The sequence below is a fragment of the Piliocolobus tephrosceles genome, chromosome 4, assembly GCF_002776525.5.
Source record: "Piliocolobus tephrosceles isolate RC106 chromosome 4, ASM277652v3, whole genome shotgun sequence".
Classification (NCBI taxonomy): domain Eukaryota; kingdom Metazoa; phylum Chordata; class Mammalia; order Primates; family Cercopithecidae; genus Piliocolobus; species Piliocolobus tephrosceles.
Genome location: NC_045437.1, coordinates 110,021,577 through 110,039,485, shown reverse-complemented (window position 1 = coordinate 110,039,485; position 17,909 = coordinate 110,021,577). Strand labels below are relative to the sequence as shown.

Sequence of the window (17,909 nt, the reverse complement as noted above, 5' to 3'; positions counted from 1 at the left end):
TTCTCTTGGAAAAATAATTAGATCTAAAAAAAATAGATCCAGCCATGCTGGATCATATGGTTAGTGACTGTTTAACTTTTAAGGAAACTACTGAACTGTTTTCCAAAGTGACTACGTTATTTGACATTCCCATGAGCAGTGCATGAGAGTTTCCCTCCTTCTACATCCTCACCAGTGCTTGCTATGGTCAGTCTTTGTCATTTTAGCCACTCTAATAGATGATAATGGTATGTTGTTGTGGTTTTACTTTGCATTTCCTTAATATTTAATGACATTGAGTGTCTCTTCATGTGCTTATTTTTCATCTGTATATCTTCTTTGTTGACAGGTTTTATCAGTAATGATGGTGGCTTTATAAAACTTTTGTTCTGTATCTATTGAAATGATCATATGGTTTTCTTTTTTACTTTATTAATGTGCTGAATTACAGGGTTTCATGCAGGGTTGATATTTAAATATTAAACCAACCCTGCATTTGTGGGACAAACCACGCTGAGTAGTTATATGTCATCTTTAACTAAATTGTTTAGTTTAATTTGCTAAAATTTTATTTAGAATTTTTGTGTCTCTGTTAATGAGGGATATGGACCTGTAGTTTTCCTTCCTCTTCTTCTGTTTTCTTTGCCTGGTTTTGGTATCAGGTAATGCTGGGCTTATAGAATCAGTGAAAAATCCTCCCTCCTCATTATTCTTTGAGCCTCACATAGCAGGTGTTCAGTAACTATTCCATGGGCGATTTGGTATAAAGAAAAGTAAATTAATGTGGAATAAGCAAACAGAGTTTATGGTGGGAAAATGTATAATGTAAAAACACATCATTAGCAAACACTGTGCCATCAAACCTGCAAGCAGGATTCACATTCATCGTCTCTTTAATCTTTACCTGTGAGGACCTGTGAGGTGGGAATCACTATTCCTGACTAACAAGTGAGGAGCCTGGGAGGTTGTGACTTGTTCAAGATCACTTAGCTGGATGGAGTTTTCACAAAGTAAATCTTACGTGAGTCTATTCCATCCCCACTTCAGGGCAGCCATGGCTTCTGACTCCCACAGGGACAGGCCAATCCTCCCTCATCTGGAAGCTGCTGCCGCTGCCGGGCTTAGGAGAGAAGAACCTCAGCACCCTGAAGAATGGGAGGTATGACTTCCTGTGCGCAGGCTTCGGAGAGGAAGCTGGGGTCGCCTGTGGGGAGCACTCTCCCTTGGCTGTGTCTGGGTCTGCGGTGTCGGGCCCTTTAAGCAGGGTCTTCTCTCTCTGATCCCAGGACACTGGACATAGGAATATGGGAGTGCCCATTTTCTCTTCATAGATCACATGCTGGATATAGGGTCTCAAGAAGCCTTCAAACTGACATGTCAGGGTACAAATGCAGGACTGGTCATTTATATTGAAAAAGGAGATTTTCCCACCCTCATAGTCCAGTAAGACCCCTACTCGTGTAGGCGGGGTGCTGGGGGAGAGGTTGATAAAATAGGGATTGAATGTGAAATACAAATAGTCTGTCATCCGTCCGAAGACCCAGTACCCATGATTGGGAGACAAAATCACAGAGTCCTTCCTCCTGTCTGCGTCGTCCCGGCACACTCCCACATACCACCCTACATTGTGTCCCACATCCACCTCCCAGTAATGTTTCCCTGCCTGGAAACCCTGAGAAGCCACCACACTCTTCCTTGTGAATCTCTTCGTAGAGTAAGGCACGTTCTGGGGAGCTTTTCTATGGGTTACAGTTTTCAGATCAGAAACGCAGAGCTGTGGGTGAGCCGTCTCTGGGTCCAGAGTCACCTCCACTGGGGTGCGGTGGGGGAGAGAGGAAGCGTGAGTTACTGAAGAGGAAATCTGGGCTGGAATAAGAGGTCGACCCTCCCACTGCAGACTGGCTCCGGGTAGGATCCGGCCAGTCCCACTATCCCCCGAGCCACGTCTCTTCTCCAGGGCGGCTCCTGTGCCTCACTGATGCTTGGAGATACTCAACCACCAGAGGTTCAACTCCTCTATATCACCCAGCCCAACCACTGCACTCCCAGGTAAGCCCATATTTGACTTTGTGAGACCTTGAGTGACTCCAGGATTCACCTTCCTTCCACCCACCCATTTCTGCTGACTTCACTTCTTTCGCCTTAGCACAGACCCCTGGAAGCCAGCTACTGGTGCCCTCAGTTCCCTGGCGTCTTGCCTGTGACCCCTCCGAGCTGACCCAGTCCCTATGCTTTTCCTTCCAAGTCCTGGGCCAAGAAGTGTATTTAGAGGCAGCGGCACCCTGGGGTGGATTGGCACATCACAGATTTGCTGTCTGCAAGCCGGGTGGGCTCCATATTTGTCACTAGTCATCTTCCTACTCCATGCCCACTGTTACCCTCTCAGGCATCGGTACCTGCGTGTTTCCGGGCATCTCTCAATTCTGAAAGCAAGCAGACAGAACAGGCAGTTCAGCACTCCCGTGGGGAACAGGACACAGGGAGAAGGGAGAGACCAAGGATTAGGACCTTTGTGAGTGTCATGGGCACTCTCAAGAGATCTGAAGAAGGCTATGGGGCTTCTCTACAAAATGCACCTCCCCCAGAATCTAGACAATTCAGGGTCCCCATCACAAACTTGGTTCTGCAGGGACCCATGGGCCTCAGGATATAAAAATCCATAAATGAGGAACTTGGAAGAGAGAATAAGTTGAGGGAGGAGAGTCTCTCACCTGCCTGTTTGTATATCTTCCCCAAGTCTGAAACAAAAAGAAAAAAAGAAACACACATAAGAGGCTGACATCACAGAGTGGGGTCCCAAGGGGAGTGTGGGAGGAAAGCCCTGCATGTGATAACGCTCTCACCCAGTTTATCCTGCAGTTTCCACCAAACAAAAAGCAGACGATTTGGCGGTTGACACAGGACTGGGTAAAGTCTCAAAGCATCAGGCCAGGGAGGTTGAGGATCACCCACCAATTTTTCTCAGGTTCCTCCCTGTGGTCCACACACCCTCAGAGCTCGTGATCAACACCTCCCCCCACCACACACACAGCGGACCAATGGGCAACAGGCACAGACGGGGACTTCCAGGCCCTGAGGCCTATCCTAAGCCCTCCAGATATCTGAGGGGCACCTCATTAGCAGTGGGTGGAGACAGCGAGGCAGCTGCTCTCCTCCACCTGCTGGTACTTCCTGTCCAACCTGGAGCCGGGGTCTCCAGAGGCTCACGCTGTGGATCAGGGAGGGACCCGGGAGAACCATGTGTGGGAGGCTCAGGACGTGACACACACTTACCCAATTCTGCCTGGATTTTCCCTGAAACAGAAACAGTATATTCAGTGGTGGACACAGGAGTGTGCAAGGTACAAACATGACCCTGGCTGCTTGCACAGGTGGGACAAGCTGCAGGTGTGAAGGGCAGGGCCTCTCCTAGAACACTTACATGTGCTCATCTCCGCAGCCCCTGCACGGAGTGTAGCTGTCTTGGGGGGAGCAAGAGATCGGGAAGGTTCATGCTAAGGAGAGGAACAACAAGTGGGGATGGAAATGGGAGAAGTCGACTGGGAGGGGAGGCGGGGGGATGGAGATGGGAGAAGGTGGCTGGGAGGGGAAGCGGGGGCAGCCTCATCCCCAGGGGGAAGTGTCACTACCAAGGAGGAAATTTGTTCTGGGGTGAAGACTCTTATTGAGATTATCATTTTATCTCAGTCAGTGAGTTTTATTTCCTCTTTTATGAAGTCTTTGCAACTACCCTGCAATTTTCTTATAAGACTCTTGTTGTAGCTAGTAGAAATTTATTTATTTTTAGAGTCAGGGTCTCACTCTGTTGCCCAGGCTGGTGTGCAGTGGTGCGAACATGGCTCACTAAAGCCTTGACCTCCTGTGCTCAAGCCAGCCTCCCATCTCAACCTCCTGAGTAGCTGGTACCACAGTCATGAACCACCACACCCGGCTAATTATTTTATTTTATTTTGTGAAATTTTTTTGTAGAGAGGAGTTCTCGCCATGTTGCCCAGGATGGTCTTACACTCCTGGCCTCAAATGATCCTCCCACGTCGGCCTCCCAAAGTGCTAGGATTACAGACACGAGCCAACTCACTCAGCCTGTTTGTAGGAATTTATGTGAACTCTTTTTGTACTGAAAATCAATTATCTGCTTATCCTGTGCTCCATGTAAAGTAGAAAGGGGTTGGCAGAGGCTGGCATTTTCTGAAGGAGCCATTTCAGGCCAGCACAGAGGAGGCTGAAGCCTGGGTTCCCTGTGCCTCAGGTGGTGGACCCTGGGGGTCTAGGGCTGGAACAACAGAGCCCGGAGGTGTGTGAGGGCAGCCTGACACCAGCTCCACTGAAGAAGGTATGGGCCCGTCCTTCTCTCTCTCACTTACCTTTGGATTTGAAGAAAACAATTGTCATCCCCATTACAACAACACACAGGCCACCACAGAGTAATCCGAGTAACACAGAGACCAGGCGCCAAGGTGGGGGCTGGAAAAACCTCTCTGAAAAACAGTCCCACAGACCCCTTAGTGATTACTAAGCAGGTGAGACAATTTCACGCCCATTTAAGGAATCTCCCAGTACCCCAAGATGAAAACATTTTTCTCTAATTTCTTCTACAGATTTAAAGCGTTGCATTTCTGTATAAGTCTTGATCCATCTGGATTTTATATATATATTCACGTGGGTGTGCGTGTGTGTGTGTGTGTGTAATGAGGCAGAAGTTCAATGTCATCTTCTTCTAAGCAGGTATTGACTGTGCTGGCAATGTTTATTGGGTGGACCTTGCTTTACACACTGCCACACATGCGAGGTCACCTCTGTGCACCTCCAGCTTCTGTTCAAGCCTGGATTTGTTTCTGGGCTTTCTGTTCTTTCCCGTTGATCCATAGAGTTATCTCTGTGCCAATACTTTTAATTGGCTTAATCTTCAAAGCTTTGGGATACGTCTCTGAGATAAGACTAAGCTTCTTAGCTTGCTCTTAATTCCACTGTATCTTAGCACTTCTTGGCTATTTGTTTTGCCACATAAATTTTGGAATTGACTTGTTAGGCTTTAAGAAAACTCTTAACAGTTTGGGAGGCCAAGGTGGGAGGATTTCTTAAGGACAGGAGTTTGAGACTAGTCTAGGCAACAAAGTGAGATCCCCATCTCTAAAAATATTTAAAATTAAAAAATATTAGCCAGGCAAGGTGGTGCACACCTGTGGTCCCAGCTACTTGGGAGGCTGAGGTGGGAGGATTGCTTGAGCATGGGAAGTTGAGGTCGCAGTGAGCCATGATTGCAACACTCTACTCAAGCATGGGCGACAGAGTGACAGCTCGTCTCAAAAAACAAACAAAAAAGTGCTGAAATTTTTCTATGGAATTGTATTGAATCTGTATAGCGATTGTAGGAGAACTGATATCTTTAAAAATATGCATCTTCTTATCTGAAAGGTGTTATATTTGTTCTCTTATTTTAGTTTTCATTAGTGTCTGTTAATGCAGTTTTGTGATACCCTTCAATAAGATTTTGTAAACATTTTATTAGACTTATTCCTGGTTAACATTTTGTTATTGTTATTGTACATGGCATGTGTTTTTCTTCCTTTGCTGGTGTTTACTAATGCAATTGATTTTGTTTATTCATCTCATTTTTCATGAACACGATGGGTTCTTTTATGAGTTGAAAGAATTTGTCTGTAAATTTTCCTCAATTTTCCATTTATATAATCATATAGACTGTGAACAATGGCCATTTTATTTTTTTCTTTCTAAAAGTTGTAACTTTTACATTTTCTTCCATTATTGAAGTGACTGCTAATAGTAACAGTACTCTAATATAATATGGAACAGAAGTGTTTAATGCAATCTCCTTATGTTATGATTTTAAATGACACATTAGGTATGTTTTCTGTGTGTATTTAAAAAATTAAGTGGCTTACTATTTTGTATGATGTTTGCTGCAAGTATCTTTAGATATCTTTTTATCCGATTAAGCAAGGTCTCTCCTATTTCTAGATTGATAAAAAGTTTTCTTCTATTTCTAGATTTGCAAGTGTTGAAATCATGATGAATAGATGTTGAAAGTTATCTATGTTTTATTTATGTCTACTAAGAAAATTATAGTTTATCTCTTTTAACTAATTATGGAAATAATTACATTAATATATGTTCCCATGTTGACTTAACATTTTTTTCCAGGATAAGTTTGGTCATAAGATATGTTTTTGTGGACTTTTCTACTTGCAAAATTTTTGGTACGATTTTTACATTTTCAATTATGAATAATGTTGGTAAAAATTTTTCCTTTTTCGAGTTGCCCATGTCTGTTATGGTGCCAAAATTATGTTGACTCAATAAAATTAGTTTAATATTTCCTATTTTTCTGCTTTCTGGATGACTTTCTGAAAGATACATTTTCTCTTTTCTTGCATATTTGGTAGACTTTGCATATAAAACAATGTGGCCCTTGTGTCTTCCTTGTGGGAAGACTTTTAGATGCTGACTCCACTTCTTTCGTGGTTACAAATTAGTCAGGTAGTCTATCTTTCCTTCGGATTTTGTATTTTATATTTGTCTTCTTTTTAAAAAATTTTTGAGACAGAGTCTCACTCTGTCCCCCAGGCTGGAGTGCAGTGGGGTGATCTCAGCTCTCTGCAATCTCTGCCTCCTGGATTCAAGTGATTCTCATGCCTCAGCCTCCCGAGTAGCTGGGATTACAGACACACACCACCATGCCCACTTAATTTTTGTATTTTTAGTAGAGGTGGGGTTTTGCCATGTTGGGCAGGCTGGTCTCGAACTCCTGACCTCAAGCAATCTGCCTGCTTCAGCCTTCCAGAGTGCTGGGACTACAGGCGTGAGCCACTGCACCTGGTCTGTATTTTACATTTTTCTATGAAAACTTTCACTTCATCACATTCAGTAGAAAAGGAAAAAGTTATTCAAAGCAGTTTATCTTATAAATCTCTACTAAATCTTTAGTTGTGCCTTCTTGTTATTTCCTGCATTATTTAATTGTGCTGTTTCTCTTTTATTCTTAACTGATGTTGCCAGTTTATCTATTTTAATAACACTTTGAACCATCTAACTTTAGATATATTAATCTGCACTATTTGTATTAATATTTCCGTATTTCTATATCTTTAGGATTTCTTCCACTTTCTTTTGCTGTTTTCTGAAATATATATTGATGCCTAATATCAATATTCAGCTATTTCATGCTAATAAGAACATTTAAGGATTTAAGGATATAATTTTTTTGTTGTTGTTGAGATGGAGTCTTGCTCTGTCCCCCAGGCTGGAGTGCAGTGGCATGATCTCGGCTTACTGCAACCTCCACTTCCCAGGTTCAAGCGATTCTTTTGCCTCAGCTTCCCGGGTAGCTGGGATTACAGGTGCCCGCCACCACACCCGGCTAATTTTTGAAGTTTTAGTAGAGACAGGCTTTCACCATTTTGGCCAGGCTGGTCTTGAACTCTTGACCTCAGGTGATCCACCCGCCTTGGTCTCCCAAAGCACTGGGATTACAGGCGTGAGCCACCACACCTGGCCGGATAAAATTTTGACTCAGAAAACCATATTAGTTCCATTTTACACATTATGATAGATTGTAATTTTATTATCATTCAGTTTTAAGAATTTTCTACCTATCACTATGCTTTCTTCAATTTCTCAGTTATTTTTATGTTTAAAAATTTTTCAAACACTTAAGAATTTAAACTATCATTTGCTATGGTCATTTAACTTTATTAAATTATGATTAGAGAATTTTGTGTGCATGAGATCAATGTTTGAAAATTTTCTGAAAACCATTTTATGTGTTTATATCTGATAAAATTTTATAAAAGTTCCAAGTGTGGTAAAAATTCATGTGTATTCTACAAACCTGGAATCCTTCTCCAAAAATATGTTATTTCAGGCTTATTAATTTTTACTTCAAATATTATATATTCTTACTCATTTTGTCTACTTATTTAATAAATTTTAGAACTTGAAGTATGATCTTTTTTCTTATATTTCTGTTGATATTTTCTTTTTATATTTTACATGTATCAGGTACATATATATTTAAAATTTTCATATTCTTATACTGAGTGAACTTATGTTTTTGAAATAACTCTATTCCTAATGTCCTTTTTCTTAAAACCATGTCTTCCTTTTCTTGACACTAATATATCTGTTGGATTCTTCTTGATTAATATTTCTCTAGTATTTTTTATTTTCAATGAATAGGTCATATGTGCTACATTTTTCCTCTTATGAATTGCAATTGAGATTTTTATTATTTATTTATTTTTATTTTTATTTTTATTTTTATGTTTTTGAGATGGAGTCTTGCTCCGCCACCCAGGCTGGAGCACAGTGGTGCCATCTCGGCTCACTGCAACCTCTGCCTCCCGGGTTCAAGCAATGAGATTTTTAAATCCAGTCTGAGATTCTTTGTCTTTTAACTGGCAAATTAAATCCTTTTACATTGAGTGTGATTCTGGAAACATTTTAGTTTATGTACATTTTCCTACTATTTGTAAATCCTTTCTGAAATTTTCTACGTTTTTATTCTGCTTCATGAAGGAGCAATGATGTTTTCTCAAACTGAAGAAACAATTATTTTCTTAGTCCTGGAGTTAATTTCCTTCAGTTTTGTGTGTGTTGAGTTGTGAGTGTTGCACCATTGGGATATTGTGTGGTGAAGAAAATACTTAATTCTACTGCCTTGGAATTGTACACAATTCTACTTCTGCCTCATCAAATGTTTGGTTTTGTTTTTTATACCTCATCAATCTTGGACTCTCAAAACAAATCACTGAAGCTGGGTGGGACTACACAGCAATCCAGACACAAGCTGCTGCTCTACCCTGGCTTGCCTATGCACACACCCATTCCTTGCTCCTCCTTCTCCCCACTCACCTCCTATCAATACCTTGGATTCCACCTCGTGGTTCTGCTCAGCAAGGTGGATGGAACACAATATGCTCCCAGCATTTTCCTGGACTATAATGGAGGTCTCCACATCATACAGGCTGTGCCCGTCTGCATTTGCTCTGGAGTCTGAAGATAAATCCTGTCCTTGTGGACCTTTCCACTTGACTGTGGGCTGTGGGAACCAGCCTGAGGACAGGCAGAGTAACTGGATACCTCCGTCAACATATCCCACGATGGAAATAAGAGGAAGTGAGCCCAGTGCTGGGAAGAAAACAGGGAAAGATGAAAGTGAAGACCAAATTTCAAGCTTACAGCTATTTTGAGTCTGGTTCATCAAGGCTGTACCCATAACAACACACACACATCCTTCTCTCTCTCTCTCTTACACACACATCCACTCATAATACTACTGCAAGACTTTCCGTGGTCTATGTTCATTCAGCATTTATTTAGGAACCACTATGTATGCCTGGATATTCCTAAGTATGAAATAGGATGCAGTGCATAAGACACAGCCCCTTCTAATGAGAAACTCATTGACCAAATAGTGAGGAAACTGTATAAAATACATTTCATAGTGAAATGCAACTATGAAAGCATGGTCAGGTTAGCACAGAGAAGAGTGCATAACTGTCAGGGAACGTCACAGCTTCCTGGAGATGACATTTGGACCCTTCTGTGTCAGAAAATAGGAGTTTTGTTGTGGTCAGGTTGGGGAGAGGGGAAGCATTTTAGACAAAAAGAGGCAAGTGCAAACCACAATGTGAAAAGTTAACATGCCACAGTGATTTGAAGGACTCATGAGTATTTGTATTCCAGATAATGATGTATAAGAGAGTAGGGGTGTGACACAAGGTCTGAAAAAGGCACACGGCAAGCCATGGAGGTCATACATTCACTGACCTGAGCAATGTGGACTTGCCCACAGCCACTTTAAGAACTGTAGATCAGTAGAGCTCTTACCAGCCTCCAGCAGGTGGGAGTTATGGCAAGACCTGTATCTTAGAGAGGTCTCCAGACAGCAGCATGGAGGAGGGACCACAGAGAACACTCTGGAGGAGAGTGACCCGCTGTGCAACTACTGAAGTGACTCCAGTGAGAGAAAAGAAGGGCTGGGGAGGAGGAGGGCTTTGAGAAGGGGAACTGCAGATGCAGAATCTATTTGAGAGGTTGATTCAATAGGACTGAACATCAAGGAAGGGTTTATTGTGACATCCAGATTTGTGACTTGGGAAATGTGGGAGAGTACCCCTTATGTGGTTGACTTCAATTTGATGATTTGATATTGCCTTTTAACCACTCCAAACAGAACTTTCTCTCTGAGTGCTGTTCTCTGCCATTCCCCAGGGTCTGGATCAATGCATGGAGCATAATAAATGTTTGTCAGTCAATAAATTAATGAAAGAATGATGATGGTATAAGCACCAAGGAAGGGGGCTCAAGTAAGATGATGTAGACTTATCTTCCTTGCTCCTTTCTCTAAGTAAAATTATAAACCCTGGAAATGAGGCAAGCATAGGTGCATTGTGAAAAGTGGAAAGACTAAGGAGGACTGACTAGGGACCCCAGGACTAGAGAAAAACCACAGCAGCTGAGCATCCTATGACCACTCCCCGACTCCCACCTCCAGCAGAAGTAAGTGGCCCGATGGGAATCTTTCCACCCCTAAATGGCTGAAAGTACAAGATATGCAAAGTGGTGCTGGCAGAAGAATTGACCATGAGCCCCATTGACTGGAGGCCAGGGGAAGAGTTCTTTGTCCCACTATGCCAGATGATCACCTCTCTCACAAGAAACACTGGGGAGCAACATGGGGAAACACCTTTTACTGCCACAGTCGGTACTAGAAAAGATGATCAGAATCTCCAGGGACATCAGATAAGCAAAGCAGACCAAAATAATACAGTAAAGTCTCTGAAAATTAAATTGTATTTGGAGCCACAACCACCAAAAATAGACTAGGACCTGAGTCATAAATCTAAACATGGTGACTGCCTGCAAAACAGAAGCTTTACATAGGGTCTAGAGTGTCTTACAATAACTAAACCATTTAGATTTCAACTAAAAATTACCCATCACACACCAAGAACCAATTAGATATCAACTTGAATGAAAATAGGCAATCATGTGACTGCCAAGACCGACAAGAATAGCTATTATTAAAGTGTTTCAAAAAGCAATTATGAATTATCTCAAAAAAATTAAAACTCACAAAAAACATAGATGTTATAAAAAACAAATTGGAAGGAAAAAAATACAAAAACAAAAACTAACTGGGTAGCTTCAATACTAGAGTGGAGATGACAGAAAATAAAATTATTGAACTCCAGGATACAACAATGGAACTTAACCAGCGTGAAGAGAGAGGAAAAGATTTTTTCTAAAGAGGAAAAACAGATCCTCTAGGACCTATGAGACAATAACAAAATATCAGCATTTATATCATCATAGTCCCAGAAGGAGAGGTGAAGAGAGCTGAAAGAGTATTTAAAGAAATGATGGCCGATCTAATCAAATGAGGTGAAAGTCCTTTCAAGAAGCTGAGAGCACACCAAATAGGAGAAGTGCAAAGAAACTCATGCCTTGATAGATCATAATTAAATTTCTGAAAATAAATAAAACTATCTTGAAAGCAATCAGAGATAAATGATGCATTATATATAAACCAATGACAGCAGATTTTTCATGAGAAATCTTCAAGGCCAGAAAGAAGTAGCACATTTTTCAACTGCTGAAAGAAAATAACCATCAGGAAACTTCACAAATTGTATATCTGGCAAAACCATTATTCACAAATAAAGAGGAAATCATTTGCATGTTTATTCTCAGATAAACAGAAACTAAGAAAATTTGTCACTAGCAGACCTATCCTAAAAGGATGGCTGGAGGATATTCTTCAAACAGAAAGGAAATGATAAAAGAAAGAATCTTGGAATATTAGGAAAGAAGAAAAGCAGTAGAAAAAGAAGACTAAGGAAAACTACAATAGATTTTCCATTTTATTAGTGTTTAACAATCACATACGGGCTGGGTGTTGTGGCTCACACCTGTCATCCCAGCACTTTGGGAGGCCGAGGCCGGGGATCATTTGAGGCGAGGAGTTTGAGACCAGCTGGCCAACATGACAGAACCCTATCTCTACTAAAAATACAAAAAAAATTAGCTGGGTGTGGTGGCGCATGCCTATAATCTGAGCTACTCAGGAGGTTGAGGTACAAGAATCACATGAATCCGGGAGGTGGTGGTTGCAGTGAGCTGAGATCATACCACTGCACTCCAGCCTGGGTGATGGGGCAAGACTCTGTCTCAAAGAAAACTAAAAACTAAAAACTAAAAATAAAAATTACCTATGATGGTTTAAACAGAAATTAAGTCACTATCTGATGTAGTGCTTATGTATATAGAAGAAATATTCAAGGCAGTATTATTTTTAAATTGTGGAGATTAAAGGGATCTAAATGAAAATGAAGTTTCCATACTTCAAAGTGGTAAAATGTTGATACAGTAGATTGTGACAAATTACATATGAATATCATAACACTAGAACAGCACCTAAGAAAACATGACAAAATGTTATACTAAAAAAAGACTAACAATAAGTTCTAATGGAATCCTAAAAAAATTTAGTAACACACAAGAAGTCAAGAAAAAAGAAGAAAACAAAAGAAATTGAAACAGGACAGGCATCATCACTCTCATTTCACCAACAGGGTGGGAGTGGCTTTCCTCCGTATCCTGTCAGGTGGTGACTGGTGCAGGTGACTGTCTCTCTGTCATGACCCCACCTGTGTGATGGCAGGGCCAGGCTCTTCTCCAGAAACCTCAGGTCAGGGATGCCCACTGAAGCCTTTTTACATCATGTCAGAATCTGGAAAATCTGTTTTATTTCATTATCTGAAATACTTTCAAGAGCTGATAACGGTAGCATGACTTTACAAGACAACTCAGTCATAAATAAACAACTGACCTGACACCTGCAGCTCCCAGGTGGCCTCCTCATCGTACATCTGGGAACTGAACCAGCACCCATACAGGCCCATGTCCAAGGGAGAGATGTTTTTTAGTCTTAGAGAGACATGCCCCCTTGCAATGGAGTCCTTCACAAGCTCAGTTCTCCCTCGATACTGTGGCATCTGCATAGATTCCCAGTCTTCCCCATCTCTGTAGAGGTGGACCACAGCATGGAACTGATTCCTGAAGAACCGCACTTCCATGGCCTCTGCACTGGTCTCAGGAAAGAGGGAGCAGGAGAACACTGCGTCCTCCCCCACCGAGGCCTGGACAAACTTGCCCGGTCCAGTCACTTGCCACTGTCCTATAGGAGGAAACACAACAGATAACTGAGCAAAATCTACTTGAGTCCTTCTCAGGGCTCTGGTGGGTGGAGATGTGTGGAGTGTGGGGTGGGGGATCCATCAGTCTTCTTTCTAAACCTGATGACTTGGATTTGCACATCTTCTTACACTTGCGAGAATGCTTCCGTGTCAGTTACTTCACTCGGTTCTCACACACGTCTCATGTGAGATGAGGTGAGGTATGTGCTATCAATATTTCCCACATTCAACATGAGGAAACCCTGTCTCTGGGGCTGAGTTATTCAGAGGCCTGAGAAGCACCTTCCAAATGCAGACCTCCTGACTAGAGGAGAATCTGCCTCCACATGCTCTCTGCCCAGCTGCTTAATGAACACTCACACCACCGCCTTTGCATCTTCTATGCTAAAAACCTTTTTAAATGACTCAGGAGGGGAGTAAGTGGCCATAAAATATCCAATTTGGGGAAATTTATTTCCTTCAAATAGATGATTACATCTTGTAAATGTTTTATGGATACAAGAGAGAAATACATATTCTCTGCTGAGGCACATTTATTTGGGCTTCTTTTTTTAAGTAGACTTCTGCCACATTCTGAAGGACATGGTATGACACAGTGAGGAGATTTTGTAGTTTTTGTTTCAGAGACTTGCTCTTTAGTGCACTCACATTGTGACATATCTTTTCCATGACACCTACCTTTTACTCCAGGTAATAATTTTGTTTTTCCACTTTATTATTTCGTACTTGAATAGTACTTCATCTAGCAAAAGCTTGTCCAAGCCACAGCCTGTGGGCTGCATGAGGCTCAGGACGGCTTTGAATATGGTCTAATACAAATTTGTACACTTTCTTAAAACATTATAAGACTTTTTGTGATTTTTTTCATTCATTAGTTATCGTTAGTGTTAGTTCTTCTTCTTTCAACATGGCCCAGGGAAGCCAAAAGATTGGACACCCTGACTCTAGTGCTTTATCAACATGGCTTACCTGTTTTTTTGTTTGTTTATTTGTTTGTATTTTCTTGGTACAGCTTTGTCTTGATCTTCACTTGAAACTGTCTTCATCTTGCTGCAAGTGACATAATTGTTTGTTTTCTGCGAGTCTTCCCTGAACAACTCTCAGCTTCATGAGGACAGAGTGTGTGTGTTTTCCTCAGCACAGGATTCCCCATGCCCAGCACAGAGAATGGGCTCCGCAAACAGGGAGCCCATAGATGAGTGTACGCTCGTGAATGATGAGTGCTACTTTCTTTGTGCATTTGCTTCTCGGTTTTGTGGTCAACTAAGTAATTTTCCTGATGTAAATCACACTTACAACTCTGTATGATTAGAGTTCTTAGAGAGATCACAAATGATGGAGGCCCACTCCCTTCACCTTCCAAGTACCCACCCCTTTGATTGGCAGTGTCTCTTGATTCATTCACATGTATCCATTTATGGTATATGGATCTACCTGTGTGTGCTGTCTGCATGTGCATCAGAGGCAAAGTGGATCCCATGTGTTCATTTCCAGATAAGCGGATGTTTTTAATTTTAGCACTAATTATGTCTAAGCTTAAGTACATTTTATAAATCTTGCTGAAATGTATTAAGAGTATTATTAAATTAGGTGTGATTTTGCCGCCTGATGTCTGACCAGCTGCTGACCTGGTGTAGCAGATGCTGAGGCCCTGCTCCTCACCACCCAACCCTGAGTCCCCCTGCAGTGGGATGGGCATTTCCCTGTCTGCTGACAGCTCCGCCCCTGGAGCCTGGTCTCTGCCTCTCTGCTGATGGCTTCTTGCAACCTTTGGAACTTACTCAGCCCAGGCACAGGGCAGCCAAGAAGGTTTGCGATTTTAATGGTCCCAGGGGGCACATCTCACCCAGTGGGGAACAGGAAGCAGTGGATGTTGGGAAGATCCTGAGCCGTCATCTATACGGTTCCTCTAAAGGACACGGTGGGACTGGGTCCCAGTTGCCACCACCGCAAGCTGCTCATTAGTGCACCCTCTATGGCTTTCCTCCCACTGGCCTTACTCTTTGCACCTTGTCGCTTTTGTTTCTGAGAATGATCTGCTAAACAAACCATCTGCAGAAAGGCCGTTGCTCTAGATCAGTTTTTGGGAACCAACCTGTCAGCTGGGCTGCTGTGAGTGCTGCCCTCAAGGCTGCGTGAGACTCTCAAGCTGGGCAAACAGTTTTTAGTACATGTCTGTTTCTCCGGCCAGCCTTGCTGCTGTCATTTGTCTTGCTGACAGCGTCTCCCGTGAGCAAGGAATAACACTGTCTGTGGTTGCAACATACTGTGCACCAGTGGAGCTCTGTGCTGCATGCTCTACATGCAGAAGTTCCTGCAGTCCACACAGTAGCCCTTCAGCCACAGGATGTCACAGATGTGATATTATTACCTCTATTTCATCATAAGCAAAAACTGATGCTAATAGAAGTTATTAGCCACAAGCTCATAGGCAGAGAAAAGGAAAGTTTTAAAAATAGTCTTACTTCCTCCAAGGTCATTTCCAGGATGCCCTGCTGCCTCACACAGAAACAGAAAGCAGACAGAAAAGCTCGTCAGAAAATGGGTGAGAATGTACTTAAATGGAGGCTCTCTTGTGAGTAACACACATGAATTGTGGTTTTTTGTTTTTGTTTTTGTTTTTTTGAGTCAAAGTCTCACTCTGTCACCCAGGCTGGAGTGCAGTGGCACGATCTCGGCTCACTGCAGCCTCCGCCTCCCGGGTTTAAGCAACTCTCCTGCCTCAGCCTCCCGAGTAGCTAGGATTACAGGTGCCTGCCACCGCACCCAGCTAATTTTTATATTTTTAGTAGAGACAGAGTTTCATCATGTTGGCCAGGCCAGTCTCAATCTCCTGACCTCAGGTGACCCACCCACCTCAGCCTCCCAAAGTGCTGGGATTACAGGTGTGAGCCACTGCGCCCGGCCAACACACATGGATTTTGATGCCCTTATTTCTGTTTTCTTGGCTTTGTTTAGCAAAACAGTCCTAGGTAGACAAATAGCAGGATGGAACTGTTTCAGACAGAAAGTGAGCACAGTCAAATGAACTTTTTATGGCTTGACACTGACCACCCAGAATCCAGTGTTCTACTCTAGTCCCTATCTCTCCCTGCCCAGTGTTCTACTCCAGTCCCCATCTCTCCCTGCAAAATTTATTGGATTACTGAATATCCTATACACCAGGCTTTGTGTTGATGGTTACTAGAAGGAGAAAGAAGAGTGGATTTCTGCCTAGAATATGCCAGGTTCCAACTTATTCCTCACTTAAAGGTCTGGTGCTTTACCCCATATCCACAGGTGTTTCTAACTCAGCATGTGCATAAATGGACACATTGTCTTTTTCTCCAAACATCATAAACAGTGTCACCTTCCACCCAGATACCCAAGTCAAAAACCTGGGGATTTTATTAGAGACCTCCCCTGCCTAAGCCCCACAGCCCACTGGGGAAAACAATATATTTACCTTAGCATTCTCGGTGTGTTCCCTCCCCACTCCCAGGGCTGCTCCCATTATTCTGGGCTGCTATAATAGTGCACACAGTGCTCATGTCCTTGAGAAACAGCCCACGGAGTCTGCTTCTGAATTCCTGCTGCCCTGTGCTTCCCACAGCTCCTGGCATTGGTAGTTGCCAGCCTGAGGCCAGGGGAAGCTGGAGAATGCAAGCACTAAAGATTCCTGCATCTCGCTGTGCTGAGATCATTGTCATGAATGAACTCAAAATATTATTCAACAAGAAGGAGACAAACAACATCCAAACTGAAAGGCTTACCTGACACTAGCTTGTAGAAACTGAGAACCAAAATGAGCACGAAAGCCATGGATATTCCTGTGGGTTGATCTCACACCGTGAAAACAGATGACAGCAGGGGTGGACGGATGATTTGGAGGTCAGGCCAGCTGTCTCAGATGCAGGAGCCATGGAGAGGCTCTTCATGAACTGATGTCAAGCTGTGCTTTTCTCCCTAGAGCCTCCCTAAATATGGCTGTATGAATGAGGAGTGTGGGCCCTGGACTTTGAATCACTGCATTTATTGGCAGGTCATAAACATCTATCTCAGAGCAGGGAAACGGTCATCGAAAGAGAGTAGGGTGCACTTGGAGGGACTTTGTTCTGGGTCAAGACTGTGCCCCACATAGGTGGCATAGGAATGCCAGATGCAGAGATATTTTCAGGCTTAGTCTGGCAGGCAGAGCTGCAAGAGAGAATATCTATCCCTGAAAGAGAGATTGGACGGGTGCAGTGGCTCATGCCTGTAATCCCAGCACTTTGAGAAGCCAAGGCAGGTGAATCATGAGGTCAAGAGCTCAAGACCATCCTGGCCAACATGATGAAACCCTGTCTCCACAAAAAATACAAAAATTAGCCAGGCGTGGTGGGACACGCCTGTAGTCCCACCTACTTGGGCAGCTGAAGCAAGAGAATCGCTTGAACTGGGGAGGGGGAGTTTGCAGTGAGCCCAGATCGCACCACTGCCCTCCAACCTGGTGACAGAGTGACACTCTATCTCCAAAAAAAAAAAAAAAAGATAGAAATCATCTCAGCACAGGGCAGTGAGGCAGTGAATTTGCCCAGGCACACAGCCAATGCTCCATGAGACTCATATTTCCTGGCACAGCATGAGGAAATTCTGCCCATCCCTCCCTTGTCTTGAGTTCAGGGACAGGACTCTGATCATGAGGCCAGATGGGGTTGAACTTGCCAGAACAACCAGGACCTTGATCTTCAA

General features: G+C 42.9%; 1 protein-coding gene across 1 annotated transcript; it reads right to left on the bottom strand.

Moving 5' to 3' along the window:
* Positions 1 to 389: 389 nt before the first annotated feature.
* Positions 390 to 17,182, bottom strand: BTNL3 (butyrophilin like 3). Its single transcript, XM_023193572.2, has 8 exons — positions 16,952 to 17,182; positions 12,833 to 13,180; positions 8,851 to 9,126; positions 4,344 to 4,457; positions 3,253 to 3,273; positions 2,691 to 2,717; positions 2,376 to 2,402; positions 390 to 1,791 (listed from the first exon to the last, which is right to left on the bottom strand). The coding sequence occupies exons 1-8, from the start codon at positions 16,998 to 17,000 to the stop codon at positions 1,007 to 1,009; spliced, it is 1,647 nt and encodes a 548-aa protein (XP_023049340.1). The 5' UTR covers positions 17,001 to 17,182; the 3' UTR covers positions 390 to 1,006.
* Positions 17,183 to 17,909: the final 727 nt, after the last annotated feature.